We start from the raw sequence: 18,089 nt of genomic DNA, 5'->3' as shown, positions 1-18,089 counted from the left end.
AGCAGATGCCAAATGCAGTGTGCTTATTTTTCACCTGGGTGTGGATAGATAGGAACAAACATTAATTTAATTGGCTAAAAATCATCTTTATATACATTTACCTATACTGAAATATGAAAATATATTTATATATATATATATGTATTTTATATATATGAAATTGTGTCTTTGTCTAACAAAAGACGTAATTAAGACTGATAATAAAACTCATGTTAATATTTCTCATCTAAATTCTTTAATAAGTCACAGCAGCAAGCAATGCACTGCAGTCTGTTAAAAGGAAGCGTTTTGTCAGGGTTTGTTACTTTGAGGGCTTAACGAGATATCCGTGCAAAAACAACTGCGATCGTAATAATGAATATCAGGAGTCCAAGGGCAACCAGGACTGTGGAGGTGATGTTAAGCTGGCGAGCAGTGGCCCCATAATGCCGGGCACCCTCCAAATCTCCAGCCACCTTCCGGTCTCTGGCCTAAAAGGACAGAAACATATAGATTGTAAAAGTGTAGTTGGAGTTCATGGACATGTAACTTGATCTATGTGGTAAAATCAATATAATGTAGGTCATAGTAAGTAGACAGGTAAAAATTAATGTATTTTTTCATGCACACACACACACACACACACAGAGAAGTATAACAGATGCTTAGTTCATGAAAAAAACGATTTATTTAATCTTACCTTGATAGAATAAATAAGAGCTGCAAGTCCAAGACAACAAGGGTTTGAGTAGAAAAAGCAGAGGAGGGACCAGATAATATGGTCTTTTGGTGGCTCAGTGCTGATGATCACAGTGGTGTGCTGAACCATTGATTGTTGATCCCCATTCCCATCATACATGCTGTCCTGAAATGGAAGGTAACGTGGAGGATTCGTTGTTGTCATTGTTGTGACCGCAACTGCAGTTTGGAGAGAATAAAGGTGTTCAAAGGAGTTATTGATGATTTCTTTTTTGGGACAGCAGTGGAGTTACAGTGATATTAATATAATATAATATAATATAATATAATATAATATAATATAATATAATATAATATAATATGAGAAAGTGCTTTGTGATAGAACACACACTGGCAACTAATGCAAATATGTCTTTGAGGAGATTCTGCGCTCACAGTCGGTGACTCGACTGTGAGCGCAGAATCTCATTTCATAAGCCTGTTTAGACATACTGGTAATATGTCTCTCCAGCTTTTTACAGGAAGCAGTTGCACAGGTTTGGACTTGCTGGATGAGTATACGGCATGCCAGTAATGTTGAGCACACTCCCCACCCCCAACTTTACCACTACAGCACCACAACCACAAAATTCAAATTCACACCGCACCAAAGAGCCACATAAATGGCTAATCCTAATGTCACAACTTCAATAAATATCACAGAGAAAACAAAAATAAGTCTTAAACAAGTTTCAATTTCGGAACTGCATTACCATAAACAGACAAAAAGACAGTTTAAGGAAAAGTAAGACAATGCTTCCACACACATAGACACACACAGAGAAATGAAATAGTTTCCCTACTTTGAAGTTCATTCTGCTTCTACTAAAGCAGACTCACTAATGGGTCTGTCTAGCACAACCCCTCGCTGGAACGAGACAATTCAACTACAACAGCAAGCAGAGCTTGGTGTTCAATGTTCATTAACATATGACGTCTTACGTCTTACAGATATACATGTGGACAAAGAGTACCTTGTCTGTGTGTTGTGTAGGTGTGTGTGTGTGTTGGGTCCAGATGTGACCCTGTGAAGACTCCCCAAGGCTGGTGCCGGGAGTCTAGCGCTCCATCTAAACAAAGGGCTCTTATACTTAACCAGATACAGAGTGGGTGTCCTCCTACCATAAATCAGTAAGAGAAGATATAACTTCTTTCATAGCCTTAAGGTGTGTGTGCATGCCAGAGTCCTCTGGAAGGCACACAGAGTCTCCACAGACTACTACGGATCAAACTTCCATTATTATGCAATCGATTATAAAACTCTAAGCATATATGAGTAAATATTTCTAAGCATAAATGACAATCAACAATATAAACCTTACACTCACCTTCACTTTCACTTGTCAGTCATTACAAGTCTACTCAGTCTTTATATGCAATCTGGATTCGAGTGGATTTAACAGCCAAAGGAGACTCAGCAGCGGAAATGTGGGTGGGAAACAAAGTTTTGCATTGCATTCAATGCAAATTATCTGGTGAGTATGCTGTGACACAATCTTTGTGTTAGTGTCTTAACAACATACATACATAATAAATATGTAGATACACACACACACACATCGTTCAAGACCCCAGTTCAGACCTCAGCCTGTGCAAAGACGCCCCTGAGACAATCTAGAATCTAGACAATGTAAAAACAGTTTGACGAAAGACAGTTTAAGAAAAAGTAAGATAACACCACTACACACACACACAAAGACATGAATTTTAAATAGTTTTCTTACTTTGAAGTTCATTCTGCTTCTCCTCAAACTACTAAAACAGACTCACCTTTACTTTCACTTGTCGATGGGGGCTCAGCAGTGGCAATGCATGTGGGTGTTTTTAACAAAATAACAGCTATCACTTAAGGCAGCCTGTAACGCCCACGTAAAAAAAAAAAAAAAAAACAGGTTAGATATATGCGGTCCCTCCTGTAAGCCAGTCACTATGCTTGTTCCAGACAGGTAGGTATTGGCATCATTACAGATTATATTAGGGGTATGAAGTTTGCATAAAAAGAGGAGCATGCCCAAACGCTTTTCTGCTGTTCAATGAAGTCTTGTCCAATGTTAAAAGCTCCTTTTACAAATGCAAACTTCACCTTTCCACATGTGTCATTTTCCAAATATTGAGATTATTAGGAAATAATGTGCATCACTTTTTGGAAACGCATTTAAAGGAATTTCCAGAATATGTTTGATTTTATGGCAACGTCTCTAAAGATATTTAACTCTGAAACAGTGAGACTACAATGAAAATCCTGGAAGGTGTACAACTTTTGCTAGATTGACCATATATACGCAATTAAACAGGGAGTGTTTGCTAAATGCTGTTGTGGGTTTTTAATTTATTGTTTCTTAACAATAAATACCATTTAAGTATTGAACTGCTTTTTAAAAGAAAGACAGAAACACTGTACAAATGTCCACAACTGTTTTGTTTTGTTTCTGATGATGTGAACCACAAATTTATGCTTTTGTGAGTGAGGTGGCAGATTGGCAGACACAGACATGTTGAAAGTTATGAAATGTTTATATATATATATATATATATATATAATGTTTCAAGAAGCAGCATCCTCCCTGTTATTTGTGTTCACCATTGTTGAGATATTGATAATGTGTACTCATGTTGTGAAATGTGTTGGACTGCATTATGGTTACTGTTGTTTAACAGAGATGCAATATTTCAGTTGTCACCACAAGGCGGCACAGTTTTGCTGTGAAGGCACTTAGGCTGTGTCATCACGCCACTGACTGTGTTAGCAGGTTGCACAGAGAAAAATGGCAGCCGTGAAGAGAGGATGTAATGTGTGTTAGTGTGTAATAAAGTCCCTAAAGAATGTAACGCTATTTTTGCCTCCGTCGTCATTTTGCTTCGAGTTAAACAATAAGGGAAGGATTCAAACATATATAAGCTGTGTCCCAAAACGTCGGCTGCATCCTCTGGAGGCCGCATTTGAAGGCCGATTACGTCACAGCCCGGCGACGAAGGCTGTCCCAATTCATCGACTCCTTCAAATGCAGCCGACAAATGCGTCCTTCATTTCCCCGAATTTGAAGGATGGGTTGGGTGTGTCCTTCGTGGCCCACCATATCTCAGAATTCATAGCGCGGTCCAGCCAAATTTCAGCTGCCAACAATGGCGGCCGCTACTAAGTTTTAAAATTACTCTTATTACTCTTTCTCGGTCACAAAATAAGCTTTTAACATATTTTCAGGCGAGAATGTGGGTGTGTAAACTTCAAATATCTGCTCGGTTTATCAAGATATCGCATATTTGCAAAAGTGGTTCGACGTTTTCGGAGACTTATGTTACCCACCTGCTCGATAGCAAGCCGGGAGCTCGAGGGTCACTCGAGCCGCCGAGAACGGCACAACTCCCGGCACATCATTTTCAGATCACCGCGGACTTTTGCTACTCACGTTAACGAGCTAACCACGCTAACACGACTTTGGTAAGCTACAAAGCCGCACTGCTTGATGGATTGTCGGAGCATTACGGCTACGGGCAGTCAGGAGCCTCGCGGAGTAAAACATAGTGTGCTTAAACTTAATATTATCGTATTGTGTGTGTATAAGGACCACAAATGGCACCTGTTAAGATCTGTACGTTAACGAGCTACCCGTGCTAATGCGTTGACACCATGCAGCCCCACACACGGATGATCCGCGCTAACTCGCTAATGGAGATTTGCCACGTTAATGTGATTATGACGTTAACGTCATTTTAACGAGATTAACGCTGACAACACTAATATATATAAATAATTGTATACATATCTATATAATATTTCATGCACCAAACTATACAAACCTCACACAGCTGATTTTTTTCAGGCTGTAGGGGTTTATTTTTTTGTTTTTTTGCTTTTTGTAAATTATAAAAATAGAATAGAAAAATGACTGTTAAATACTCTTCTTGGTTTCAGCCAGCTTTTTGTTTCAGTGGTTTAGTATTTTTGTGAATCAAGGTGTGATAAATCATACAATACAGATGTCAAACATAAGGCCCAGGGGGCCAGAACTGGCCCGGAAAAGACTCTAATCAGGCCCACTGGATAGTTTTTTGTTTTTTTAAATGTGAAGGGCACAATTTTTGGACAGTGTTTTCTCAACTTTTAAAGCTTTGACTACTGATAAAAACTGGGACAGTTTGAGATGGGGGTGTAGACCCAGGCGCAGACAATGATGCAGGAGAGAGTGTCTCAAACAGAAAATGAGCCTTTATTTTGGCTGATGAAACACTACAGAAAAAAAAGCACAGGAAAACTGAAGGAAGCAAACTAAACCTAAACTGGGTGAAATTAAATATAATAACATGGGGAACATAGAAAACAAAACCTGACAACCAGGAACGTGGAGATGAAACACTGGGGATGACAAACAGGCATGATACACAGAATGATACACAGATGGTCCAACAAAGAACAAAGGAAACCATGTACTAATTATACACAGGTAACATAACAAGGAAATTGTACACAGGAGGGAGACACAGCTGAACTCATTTAGACAAGACAACAGGGAAAACATGCAAAACATGGAAACACAAGACCTACACAACAAAACAGGAAAATGGGGAATATGATACAGGCGTATAGAAGAGGCAGATGAGAGAGAGACACGGTGGACTGAGGAAACATGGATAAACCACAAGGAGGGGAAACAAGACACAACACGCATAAGCACAAACACAGATAAGGAGCAAAGACATCAGGGGAGCCTAAATGTACAACGGTTAACATAGTGGTAATGCTGAGGTTATTCTAAGAATAATAAACCATCTCACAACAGGTCATAAAAACACAGGAAGCAGAAAATGCTGGGTCAAAAGGACCCTGAACTATGACAAAAACATCCCCTATGGCTATATATAAACAGAAAAGTTACAGAAATGTCAGGCATTTTGTTTTGTTTTGGGGGGTTTTTTGGGGGGGGGGGGGGGGGGGGTGTTCTACCACATTTATTTCTTACAGTTTAAGCCCGTTAGCATTTCTCTATCATGTAGAAAAAGAGATGTGCTGTTGAAATTGCACTTTTTTCCTTATATTTCAGGGATTAAATGTCAACAAAAATCGACAAACTCCTTCCTGACAATGAATTTGAATCAGAATCTAAAATCTAATATCATCAATGTTCCTTAATAACAAGTCACAGTAGCAAGCAACTTAATTTCCGTTATATTGATGGTTACTGTTTGGCATTTCTTTTATAACACTAGCCACCATTGCAGCATTAATAATGCCTGGAGCAATGAAAATCAGGAATAAAATGGCAAACGGGACTGTGGCAGCGATGTTAAGTTTGCGTGCAGTGGAGCCATGGCGTCGAGCACGCGCTAGATCTCTGGCCACCTTGAGGTCTCTGGCCTAAAAGGGCAGAAACATATAGATCGTAAAAGTGCAGTTATCTTCAATCCAATGGAAACTTAAACAAATGTTAAACAAAGGCTCAGTTTAAATATTTGGAAAAGATAAGATACTTGTTTCTGTCCAAATGAATGAATTAAAGATATTTATCTCATTCATGCACTTTTTGAATCATTTTTATCTGGGTTTTTTTGGGGGGGGGGGTTGTTGTATTTTTATTGTGCTTATGATTCTTTCAGTGGTCTAACTGACAAATGTGTTTTACTTGAAAAAATTTTTGACTGGCACTGATTTTGCTATTTTCTGTAGTTAATTTTATACTTTCTTTGTGTTTTAGATCTTGATGTATATGGTAAATTAATAAATATTAGGGTATGGCAGGCAGGTGTAATGCATATATTCACACACACACACACACACACACAAGTTTACAAGAAGCTTGGTGCATGAAAGAAGTGATTGTCAACTTACCTTGATAGAATAAATGAGAGCTGCAAGTCCAAAACAACAACAAGGGTATGAGTAGACAAAACAAAGGAGGGACCAGATAATATGGTCCTTTCGAGGCTCAGTGATGATGTTCACATTGGTGTGCTGAACCAATACAAATGCTTCAGGCTGTCCAGAGGGCCCATCAGAGGGCATCACCTGCACTGGAACGTAAGCTGGAGGATTGATCGCTTTCACTGGTCTGAGCTCAGCTGCAGTTCAGGGAGGAGAAAGATGTTGAAAAGAGTTACTGACATTGATGGTTTCATTTTTGAAGTCTTTGGGCAGTGAGTGAGTTAGTTTGCTCTGTTGTTGTGGAATTTTTTATGGCCATATATCTTATATAGTTATATACTCACATATATATATTATAATCATATATACCCGTGTACACTACATGTACCTACACTGGAATGTTGTTATATATTAGATATTATATTAGATAGTGTTAAGACTTTATTCTACATATTCAAACCACAAGACCCATATATTTAGGTCAAATGTTATCTACAGTAACTGTTGAAAGATTTTATTATGTTTATGTTTAGAAGTACATTTTGTTTAAGGTTTTCTAGATGTGTTTGCTCTTTTTTACTAGAGAAGTTACGTTGTGCAAGCTTTGTGTGCATTCCAGAGCTCTCTGACTTTCACACACACATCCTGGGAGCATGAGAGAGGTTGTACCTTCTCTTACTGATTTATGGTATAGGAGGACACCTACTCTGTATCTGTTTTAGTCTAAGAGCCTTTTGTTTAGATGGACCGCTAGACTCCTGGCACCAGCTTTGGGGAGTCTTCACGGGATCATATCTCACTCCACACACACACAGATACACATATACACACACACTCACACGCATACCAAGGTATACGTTATATGTTAATGAACCTATGCATATTCATGTAACCACAATAAAAGAGCAGTGTTACGGGGGAGCGGACGAGAGCAACTGAGGTCAAGCGAAGGAACGGCGCCTGTCCAGTTCTCTCCCGTGCACGTTAATTTGTAAAACCTGTCTGAGTGTCACTTATTCCAATCTGAGTTGCATTACAGGAAAACTCCTGACATTTTTTGGTCCTCCGAGCCGGATTAACATAACACTTTTGTGTGATCCTACGGGAAAACCTCATCGAGTCCTGACGTCGTGAGAAGCCCGCGCTGAAGTCTGTCGACAGCTCCTGTCTAGGTACAGGATAAAAGACCAGAGACGTGAATTCGGGTTCTGGCCAGCGTTTTTAGAAGTGGTCCACGACGGTGGGGGTCAATGAGGCGGACCTGAGAGACCGGCAGTGAATTAACAAGCAGGTGAATATTGACACTCTGAGACACGTTGCGTAAAATCGTGTAAGCTCGCCTGAAGAAGGCTGGTAGCATTTAAAATAAAGATAGAGCTCGTCTGAGACTGGTAGCTCCCCGTAGTGGGTTAAAATAAAGATAGAGCTCGTCTGAGACTGGTAGCTCCCCGTAGTGGGTTAAAATAAAGATAGAGCTCGTCTGGGACTGGTAGCTCCCCCGTAGTGGGTAAAGTTAGCGCGCGCATAAAGGTATTTATTGTTTTGTTTTTGTGTTGATGGAATAAGTTGATTTTACAGCACAATAAGGAGGCTGAACTATTCCATTAATTTGTTTACTGTTGGTCACCCAAGTACTGGTGAAAAGAGAGAAACAGGTCGTGTTTTATCACATAAAGATGACACCGCTTTCAAGAATAGCTTGAAAGTAGAAGGCCGTGTCAACTACCTCTCTCGATTCTCGTACCAGAGAAGGTGCCGCAGTTGTGTAGTTGTAAAGGATTAAAATGGGTAACGAAGCTTCAAAACTCACTGCTGACGAGCAGTGGTTAGAGAAAAAATGTCCAGGCGCCGGACAAATTAGTGCATATAGATGGAGAAAAAAAAAAAACTAAATGTCCCACATGGGAGGGAAAATGTAGCCCCTCCGCATTGACTAAATTAAAAGAAACCCTCCAAGCAGAAATAAATACTGAAAAGAATCCAAAAAAGAAAACAAAACGTAATTGTCTCCCATTGTGAGAGCGGTGATTCTGCAGGTCACCAGCTAGTGGAAAAAAAAAAAAAGAGAGAGAGTAAGAAGGAGAAAAATCTACATTGTAGATGAGAAATATACATAGGGAAAAAGGTTTTGAGTTTATCAGCCAAGAACAACTACAATCTCATTTTCTACTTTTAAGAAAGGAGAGTTCACAGAAAATAGAGAGTTCTGTGTGTCGGTTAAGCAATGAGAACAATGATCAAAATGTCTCAGTGTGTCACTTGCAGGTGAGGAGCAGACCCGGATCAATTTCCCATATGCAGCAGTCGGAAGGAAATTATAGTTTAACATCATTGGGAACATTCGGGCCAAGTTTTTGGCTAACTTATTTACAGTGCCATGTGTCCCTCATCCTCACAAGTGAGCTCTCACTCCTCCCTGAAGACAAAGAATGCAGTTCCAAGAGCAATAACATGGCAGATAAAGAGACAGCAGCAAAGTCCTGAGCAAAGAGACCCAGCAAGCAGCAGCAGTGTGGACAAACAGCAGTGGAGAAGAAGAGCAAACCCATCATCCTGACTGATTGGATGAATGACACTGTGTTTCCAACAAGCTGCAAAGTCACTGTGCTTGTGAAAAGGACTTTTGAGGAGAACTGAGGAGACTGTTTGACATTTGCCGCTTTTGGAGAAAATGGCAAGAAGAGACAGTGGAACACAGGACAAAGCTGAAGAAGAACTGCCGGCTATTGGACTGTTGAAGTGGGAGAGGACGACAGAGTGAGAGCAGGTGAGAACACAGAGGAAAGCTGGTGTTTAATGTGGGAAATCAAAATTTGGGTTAGCAAATCTGGGGAAAAGAAAACTGACTGCTTAAGTGGAAAGTTGTGAAGGAGTCTGAAACACTGCGAAAAGAAACATATACAAAATCACACACACAAGCAGAACATGCATTAACCCTACTAACACAAACAAAAGAGAGCTCATGAAGATTAGACACCATCTTAAGCATGTGAGTCTGTTCATCATCTTGTCCAAGTCACCTCGTGTGATGAAAAGAAAAAAATCAGTGGACTCATAGCACATTAGTTGAAAATGATCAAATAATAGCAGAGAAGTGTGTAGGAAAGGCAGCTTTAAGAACATATCCTGCTGGAGATTCAGCTCCACAGACATCGATTAAACCTGCCTAATAACACAAACACACATGCAATGAAAATCAGCTTGCTATCTTTCATCAGTGCTAAAATAGAGTCAGTTTAGCAGACACTTGTTATCAAATGCTGAATTTATCCAATGCTGACAGTTAACTCTCTAGGTTGCAGGACAACAGTTTAATTTTGTGGGAAAAAACAGGATTCTGGTTTGATCAACCAGTGATCAGACAATAAATTTAGTTGTTAATATAGTAAATTGGGAGATGCTTTCTGCCTGATTGATGCAGCACAAGTAATTTACTGTATGAGGGAAATTCTATTTTTGTGATAATATTTTGAACATGCATTTCTGTTGTCCTGTCAACTTGGTGAGTTAACAGCGGATATGCAAATTAGTTGATGGTTCTTAGATTAATGAAAGGTGACTGAATTCTAGCACGAGTGAATGGGATGTGTTGGAGTTTGTTAGAGTGGAGACTCTAAACACTGAGTTTCCTGTTGTGATGTGTGAGTGAATCCTGCACCCAGATACACAACTCTGAATATATAAGAACAAACGTCTTTTGTGAAATGCATGACGACATGTCACATGTTTTATGATGACGGGGAAAAAGGAAAACTAACTAAAATCTGTGGCCTAAATGAGTAAAAAGTACAGTCCTGGGGATTAAAATTCATAGCTAATGAGACATGAGGCTTATGTTGTGTGTTGTGCGGCTAATGGTTGGTTTGGTTTTGAATTAATCTAGCTGATGATTTTTCTTTTGTTGTGAAGTTGAGCCTGCCAATTAGTATGATGGTATGATGAACCATGCTAATGGTATGATTTACCCTCCTGAGATGAGGAGTGTGTGTCATGACTTAACGAGGCCTTTTTATTTTGATACTTTCACAGTGCACTGAAAGTTTTGTTTGATGACCTCGTTTGAAGCAGATCTGCACGATTAGAACAGAAGCGCTATACGACGCGTCGTCGAGAAAATTGTTGCAAGTGAGTTTCTCCAAAAGATTACAATGGGCTCTGGAGAAAGCCACTTATATGGGACAATTAGAAAATAGGTCCCTACCCAAAAAAGGATTCAGCGAGATAATCCGATCTAAAAAATTCTTCTTTTTCTTTTTGAAATGACGTCATTTTGCTGAGAAGTGGAAACGAAATCCGATGACAGTTTCCACTGTCAGCAAAGAAAGGATGAATGAATGAATGCATGAATGAATGAGTGGAAGAGAAATAAAACTGACTGACTGACATCACTGTGCGAAGTTAACCCCCACCTGACAAAGGTGCAGATGAATCTATGTGTGTTTCTTTTTTTACAGGAGCAGAAAGATGACAGCAACATCGAGGTTGTGTGATGATTTAACTTTTAAATGTTACTTTCTGTGTCTGTGCATCTACCAGGGGTGTTATTCACTACCTTGTGTTGCTCCCAGAGGTAACTGTGACAAAGTGTGTACACCTGCGCAGCGCTAACATTTCTACAGCATTACAATTCTTCATGTGATTTATACCGGGACAGCTGGTTGATGTTTTTCTACTACAGGATTTCTGGGTTTATGTGTGAGGAAAACTGTGTTTACAGGTTATGAGTTGGTGATGCTGTTACACTGTGTTGTTGGAAAAATGTGAAGGTTACTTTGACGATGTGGATAACATGTGAATCATTCCCTGTGTTGAAACTTGTGTCACTTCTGTCCACAGATATGGATGGGTAACTTTATGGTCTTTTTATAGCACCTCTGGAACCTGTCAACTTCTGCCTGACCTCCAGGATTGTCCATGTGTGTTGCAATGTTTATTTTTCTAAGAGTGCTCTATTACTCTTATGATGCAATTGTTTATAAGTGTGAAGTTTGATTTTACTTCCAGATCTTGTTTTCCAGGCCATGATGGTGTGTATGATGGCTCCAGGCGGAGCCAGATGTGAAGCACACTTACTGTGCAAAACACACTAACATCTTTTATTGCAGGGTTATGGTGCTGCTCCAGAGGAGATGCCCTGATGTTGCCTGGGACATGATCTAGCTAATCTTTTTCTTTCAGACAGGAATCTAGGTTGGATGAGTTGACTCATGGGAGTGTCCATGCGTCAAGAGGAGGGGTCCAGAGTTAAAGAGTTACATGAAACTATCTTTTCTATGTTTTCTAAACTATGTTTTTTTATGATTTTTGTGTGATTAACAGTTAGTCAACAGGTATTAAACTTATGCAAGTGGTGCATCTGTGTTCAGATGAGGCTTTGATGGTCCATAAATGAAGCTCACTGAACTAAAGAATGTGGTTTGATGATGATTGACATGCTCCCCAAATAGAAGTTTTTCCTCCTAGCAAGGAAATACAGGTGCAGCAGTCAGAGTATTGCTGAAAGGAATCTCCTGAGAAATCTTCAGAGGCCCAGTGAGAAGCGAGAACCATTCCAAGCAGAGCTGACAGCCCAGGCAGTGGTTGAGGTCAAAGGTCAAGCTGTTTGGGGCCCATCATGAGATCAGATTCCACAGCCACAGCAAGGACCATGAAGCTGCGTTGGAATGAGAGCTGTGCCAAACTCCACCGACAGAGCAGGGGGAGTCCAAGGATGGTATCATGATTCTGTGAAAAGCACAGGAACCAGAAGCTATGGTGGTGATGATAGCAGTTTCCTATGAACATCACCTAATGCTGTGTCACTATACTGTGCATACGTTGGCACACTGACGACTGCTGGGATCATAACAGCAGTAAGATAACTGGATCCAGCACCCTTTCCACAGAGGGTTTTTCCTGCAGAGGATGGACAATGGAGGAGTCATATGTATCCCCCACAGGACAAGGAGGCCTGAAGTGAGGTGATGGGGGTTGGTAGAGGCCACAAAACTCAAGTGTTGACGAGGCCTGCAGCTTTGAAGATAGCTGAGACCCATGTTGACAAACAACAAACTCAACTGGTATGTTTGAATGTCTATTCTACATACATTTGGACTCTGGTCCTATGGACAGTGATGGAAACAACTGGAAGAGACATTTATGACACCCTGCAGAACTTAAACCACTCTGCAGAGAGACGTGCGATTTACATGTCTTGCAGGGGAGCATCACCAAGCTGGAGTGATCTTGAAAATGTTAATTTCTTTTTGACCATTAACAATTCATTTGTTTGCTTGCAGGATGCAGTTTACCATTGAATGAGATCAATGAGAAATTGGGTAACTGCTAATACATTTGTGAAACTGTGTACGTTTACATATGCTGAGTATAAAAATGGTTGCATTAACACTACCAGACATGAGGTATTCATAACTAGGGACTTTTCTAGCATAACTGCCGAAGGGGAGAATGTTAGATTTGTATTGTTGATTGTCATTTATGTTTACAGATATCTACTTATATGCTTAGGGTTTTATAATTAGTTGCAGATAGATAGAAGTTTGATCTTTAGTAGTCTGTGGAGACTCTGGCATTCACACACATACTTACAGTCATCGAACATGACTGATGCTCTGAACACACTTAGACAACTCAGAGATGCAACATCACCCTACCACAGAATGAAGAAGATGATAATGAGATAGACATTTGGATATAACATACTCACAAAACCCACTAATTAATGATGTCCTGGCTAAAAATGTTTTACAAGTGGCCATAGACTGATACATTGTTAGTGAGTTGCTATGTATATATATATATGAGAAAAGATCAAACAACAGAAGGGAATGTTGAAAGATTTTATTATGTTTATGTTTAGAAGTACATTTTGTTTAAGGTTTTCTAGATGTGTTTGCTCTTTTTTACTAGAGAAGTTACGTTGTGCAAGCTTTGTGTGCATTCCAGAGCTCTCTGACTTTCACACACATATCCTGGGAGCATGAGAGAGGTTGTACCTTCTCTTACTGATTTATGGTATAGGAGGACACCTACTCTGTATCTGTTTTAGTCTAAGAGCCTTTTGTTTAGATGGACCGCTAGACTCCTGGCACCAGCTTTGGGGAGTCTTCACGGGATCATATCTCACTCCACACACACACAGATACACATATACACACACACTCACACGCATACCAAGGTATACGTTATATGTTAATGAACCTATGCATATTCATGTAACCACAATAAAAGAGCAGTGTTACGGGGGAGCGGACGAGAGCAACTGAGGTCAAGCGAAGGAACGGCGCCTGTCCAGTTCTCTCCCGTGCACGTTAATTTGTAAAACCTGTCTGAGTGTCACTTATTCCAATCTGAGTTGCATTACAGGAAAACTCCTGACAGTAACATTAATAAGCAGGGCTGGATTGGGACAAAAACTTGGCCCGGCCATTTTGACTACAGACCGGCCCACCAGGTATTTTAAGAAAAACCATAAAGCCTTTGAATGAAAACAAACGCTGTTGTGACAAAGTTGCTACAAAGTGAAAGGAGATAGAAAGACAGGTGAGAAAGAATAAAACTTAAATGATTTTTTGATGGCATTTTACACAGTACTGGTACAGTACTAGAAAATGTGGGAAAATACTGGCATCATATACAGTACTTACTTCTGAAGAAATTATAATGGGACCCTGAAAAAAATGTACTATGTATAATAATACATAATAACAATTTCTATACTTTTGACATCACATGACTTGGTGGTAAGATTCAGATAATTATTTATTAAAGCTAGACATTTTAAATGAGAATAAGAAAGAAAAGTATTTCTTGGTTTCATCTTCATGTTTCCCTCTCACCACATATCCAAACTGATATCATGACCAGCAGCTTTTACGGCTGTGGCTCCAGCAAACATCAGCTGATACTAGAAAGTAATATTAAATAAATTCTAACAACAGCTTATCACGCTTAAATGTGCTGCTGTTATTTATCCGCTGGTTTCCTCTTTCTGGCACAAAGTTAGTGATAAACAAACAAGAGAGAAAAGCTGATCAGCTGATCATTGATCAGTTTTGTGATTGAAGTACCAGCGGGAGACATTTTGTGTCTCTGCTGTTTGTGCTCAAAGGCTGTATACCCCGGGGTTCGCTTTGCTTGCTTTGCTATGTGTTGTCTTCTTTATTGTACTGTTTTGCTGTTCATATGACACTGTTTAATAAACTGTGTGTCGCAGGGTCCTCTCATAAACTTCTCCTGAACAAATAGATTTAGTCAGGGAAGAGTTCGGAGTGTGTACTTTATTATGCCAGCTCTCAAGTGCACAAAGGATTATTTACACAAAACAAAAAAACAAAAAATAAGTAACTTAATCCTAAACAAAACAAAAATCTATTTACAGAGCTCAAGGGGCTGAACCAGCCTACATGTTACCCTCACTGTAACATCTCACAGACTCCCAGGTAAGCCCCGGTAGCCTCCCTTTATACTCCATTGCCCTTCCCACGAGGGATAATATTCATCCATCAAGGCAATTTCCTTCACAAAACAATATTTTTTCTCTGCTCATTTCCAGCCATATTTTCTATAATAATCACAAATGCATTTGTGACTACTTTCGGGCACCCTACAGTGTCTATAAGTAATAAGGGAGAGCCCAAACAGAAAATAATGCAGTTCACGTGACCCTCCAAGCGTGTGCGAACCCATTGTTTAAACCCTGGAACCCCGTACCTTCAACCCAGCTGCTCTTGTAATTGGCGATCACAGGGAAACTGTGTGACCGGCTTTTTATCAAAGATAAGTGACAATATATGCTGGCCGCCCCCTGTACCTCTCAAAATATTAGCTGTCACCCCTCCCCGTTTATCTGACCGGTTGCTTTAACGACGCATCGCCATAATAACACAGCGTGAAGACTGTGGAATCTAACTGCGGTTGTGTGTGCATGCACCCAAGTCGGCTGTCTGCGGTCCGGGACGGTGTAACTCCGTCACACTTGAGTGACACTTTGAGTGATTTGATTTTAACTGGATCTGAAAAGCTGGACCTTCACATTGTTGGTGGGATAAGTTTATCATATTGGCTTCACCAACCTGAACAGTTACAGCTGTGTCTTTGTAGCCCAAGGTTTTCTGAAAAGGTCGCCGTGTCCTCTCAGCTAAATTTTTCTAAATCTTTGAATTCAGACATTTAAATTCACTTACTAAAGAAATTAATACAATTCAATAATGCATTTAATATGAATTTGCGAAAGGGGTTTGGGACACAACATTGGCAATGAATGGAAAGATGCTTCTTTTTTTTTTAGGAGATTCTGCCTCCCAGACAGTTACTCCAACTGAGCTAGTATGACTTCATGAATTCCATTAAATAGGTTGGTAAAATCTCTCTCCTTTCACAGGTCTGGACTTGTGCAGCTTTGACGTTTGTGCTGTGTGCCAGTAAGCTTGTGCAAACGAAAATCCCCAACTTACTTCTCCCAATTCTGGAGGCTACCTTTAACATCTAAAAGGTACCTTTAACAGGTTTTCTGTAAGTGTGCACAGAACAAATGCACATTTCTTTTTTGAGCAACGTACTAACCTTATCAATACTCTACCACCACCACAAAATTCAAATTTACTCACCATCAAAGACCCACATAAAGATCCTAATGTCACAACTTCAATATATCACAGAGAAACTACAACAAGAATAAGTCTTCCTTAATCAACTTCTTCATCTAGCAACAGCATCATCATAAAAACCGCTACAACACTGCACACAAACAGAAAACGCAAATGGTCTTTCTACGTTGAAGTTCATTCTGCTTCTCCTCAGACTCTATTAAAAACAGTCCTGATAGTGTTCCACTATCATTAAACATATCGGTCAGTGCCACTCACCCATCATTCAGTTATGTGAAATCTGTATCTAAGCGCAGTAACAGCCAAATAAGTTCTTGGCATTCGGGAGCTCTTTGTTATAACATGCTAAAAGTGGGGAATGTTTGTGTTTGGCTGGGTTCCAGTATTTGTGTTTATGACAAGAATCTGGCAGTTCCACTAAGATGGAGGTTCAAGAAAGCCTTTGTGTTACATGCTTGGAAAAGCATAAACTCACAGTCAGGGATAACATGTTTCACCACTAACATCACTGTTGTTCTCAGCGTTCACTGATAAGCCAGGCTGTGTGCTTCAGGAAGTCAGGGCCGTCAAAGGACAGATCATATAACTGATTACTCCACATAAAATGTCTTTTTACTTTTTACACTTTCTTGAAGGTTTTGCACTGGGACAAGTGCGATACACATGTAACACAGTATAGCTATATTTGAAGTCCATCAGCTACCTCTACGTGACAGCCAAGGAAGGGTAAAAGGTCTTAATATTCTTATGTGACTAAAAATGATCAGAGTGCTAAAGCAGAGTTTTTCTCTATTTCCTAACAATAAGGAATTTTTATTCTTAATCAAAGACGACAAATCCCTGACTCTCTTGCCCAGATCCCTCAAGCCCACCTGCGTAGGAGGCGGACTGTTGACTTTCACTTAACTGGGTCAAAGGACACACATTTACACACGCACGCACACACGTACACTGACACAGATGCACACTCATTCCCCTCCCCGATTCCAAACGCCTCTGATTCTTGCCTCCCATCTGATGGAGACGGCGGGTCAGCTGGAATGCTCAGAGATGCGGTGACCCTGATGCTGCTGGCTACATTGGCTTAATTTAACCCCTATTTAGCCAACCCTGTTGCTTGTCATGTGTTTTCATGGTGTTACGGTGTGAAGATTCATGTGCTTTTGTGCTGAGGATTTTTTGTTTTCTGTTCTCATACCCCTATCAGGGGCTCAGTCTGAGCAGAGTTCTTTTTTCTTCCTCGACTGCCCTTTTGTGTTGCACATGTCATCGTTTTTCTTTATGCTACATGTTCTGACCTCTCTCCCCAATGTGATGTTTGTGTGATGTATGTACGGTTGGAAGAGGTCCAGTTTCGCTGCAGCCAACTGCAAGTGACAAATAAAGGCTTCATTCATCATTCATCAGATAATCAAAATATGAGTTTGATCAATATATAAATGAGAAATTTAGTTGGAGTGTGTGTGTGTAGGTGTGTGTGTGTGTAGGTGTGTGTGTGTGTGTGTGTATCCAGGAAGATAAAAACTGTGTTGCCAATTCATTATGCATATAATCCTGAATCAAAAAATAGCATTAAGTGTTGTAATTGTTAAACACAACCAGGTTTTATATGTGGGTTTAAAAAGTAAATAAGTATTTGAACTGAAAAGTGATTATCTTAAAAAATGTTAATATGAAAATGTGCTAAAGACAAATTTAAATGAAGTAGAATTACACAAACTGAATGAAACATGAAGTGATTTATATCTATATGTGATTAAATGTGATGTGAATGTGAACTCTCTCTGTTAAGAATAACAAAGCATATACAATGAAGAGATTTTGGTGTAGGTAGAAATCAGATGATTAGAAGTCACCAACTTCATTAGCCAAAATGTGTGATGTCCAGTAGGAGAGGTGGGAGAAAG

General features: G+C 39.8%; 1 protein-coding gene and 1 long non-coding RNA gene across 4 annotated transcripts; both read right to left on the bottom strand.

The window, feature by feature from the left end:
• Positions 1–291: 291 nt before the first annotated feature.
• LOC106098405 (uncharacterized) lies at positions 292–2,589 on the bottom strand. Of its 3 annotated transcripts, none has more exons than XR_001224626.2 (4): positions 2,488–2,589; positions 2,046–2,201; positions 680–897; positions 292–470 (listed from the first exon to the last, which is right to left on the bottom strand). It is a non-coding gene; the product is annotated as an uncharacterized LOC106098405 (long non-coding RNA). The 3 variants fall into 3 exon arrangements; XR_002062941.2 differs by having other exon boundaries at positions 2,442–2,529; XR_002062942.2 differs by having other exon boundaries at positions 2,046–2,130; positions 2,488–2,529.
• A 3,280-nt stretch (positions 2,590–5,869) lies between these two features.
• Positions 5,870–16,218, bottom strand: LOC109202999 (dispanin subfamily A member 2b-like). The gene is made up of 3 exons (XM_019362028.1): positions 16,183–16,218; positions 6,542–6,771; positions 5,870–6,070 (listed from the first exon to the last, which is right to left on the bottom strand). The coding sequence occupies exons 1-3, from the start codon at positions 16,196–16,198 to the stop codon at positions 5,870–5,872; spliced, it is 447 nt and encodes a 148-aa protein (XP_019217573.1). The 5' UTR covers positions 16,199–16,218.
• Positions 16,219–18,089: the final 1,871 nt, after the last annotated feature.

This window comes from Oreochromis niloticus, linkage group LG7, assembly GCF_001858045.2.
Source record: "Oreochromis niloticus isolate F11D_XX linkage group LG7, O_niloticus_UMD_NMBU, whole genome shotgun sequence".
Taxonomy (NCBI): Eukaryota; Metazoa; Chordata; class Actinopteri; order Cichliformes; family Cichlidae; genus Oreochromis; species Oreochromis niloticus.
This window is presented reverse-complemented; position numbering and strand designations above follow the sequence as displayed.

Bases quoted from the DNA above. Each gene is read 5' to 3' on its own strand.
- LOC109202999 (XM_019362028.1), bottom strand. The intron at 6,071-6,541 runs GTAAGTTGACAA...CTGCCCTTTTAG, and splicing joins CTCTCATTTATTCTATCAAG to GCCAGAGACCTCAAGGTGGC.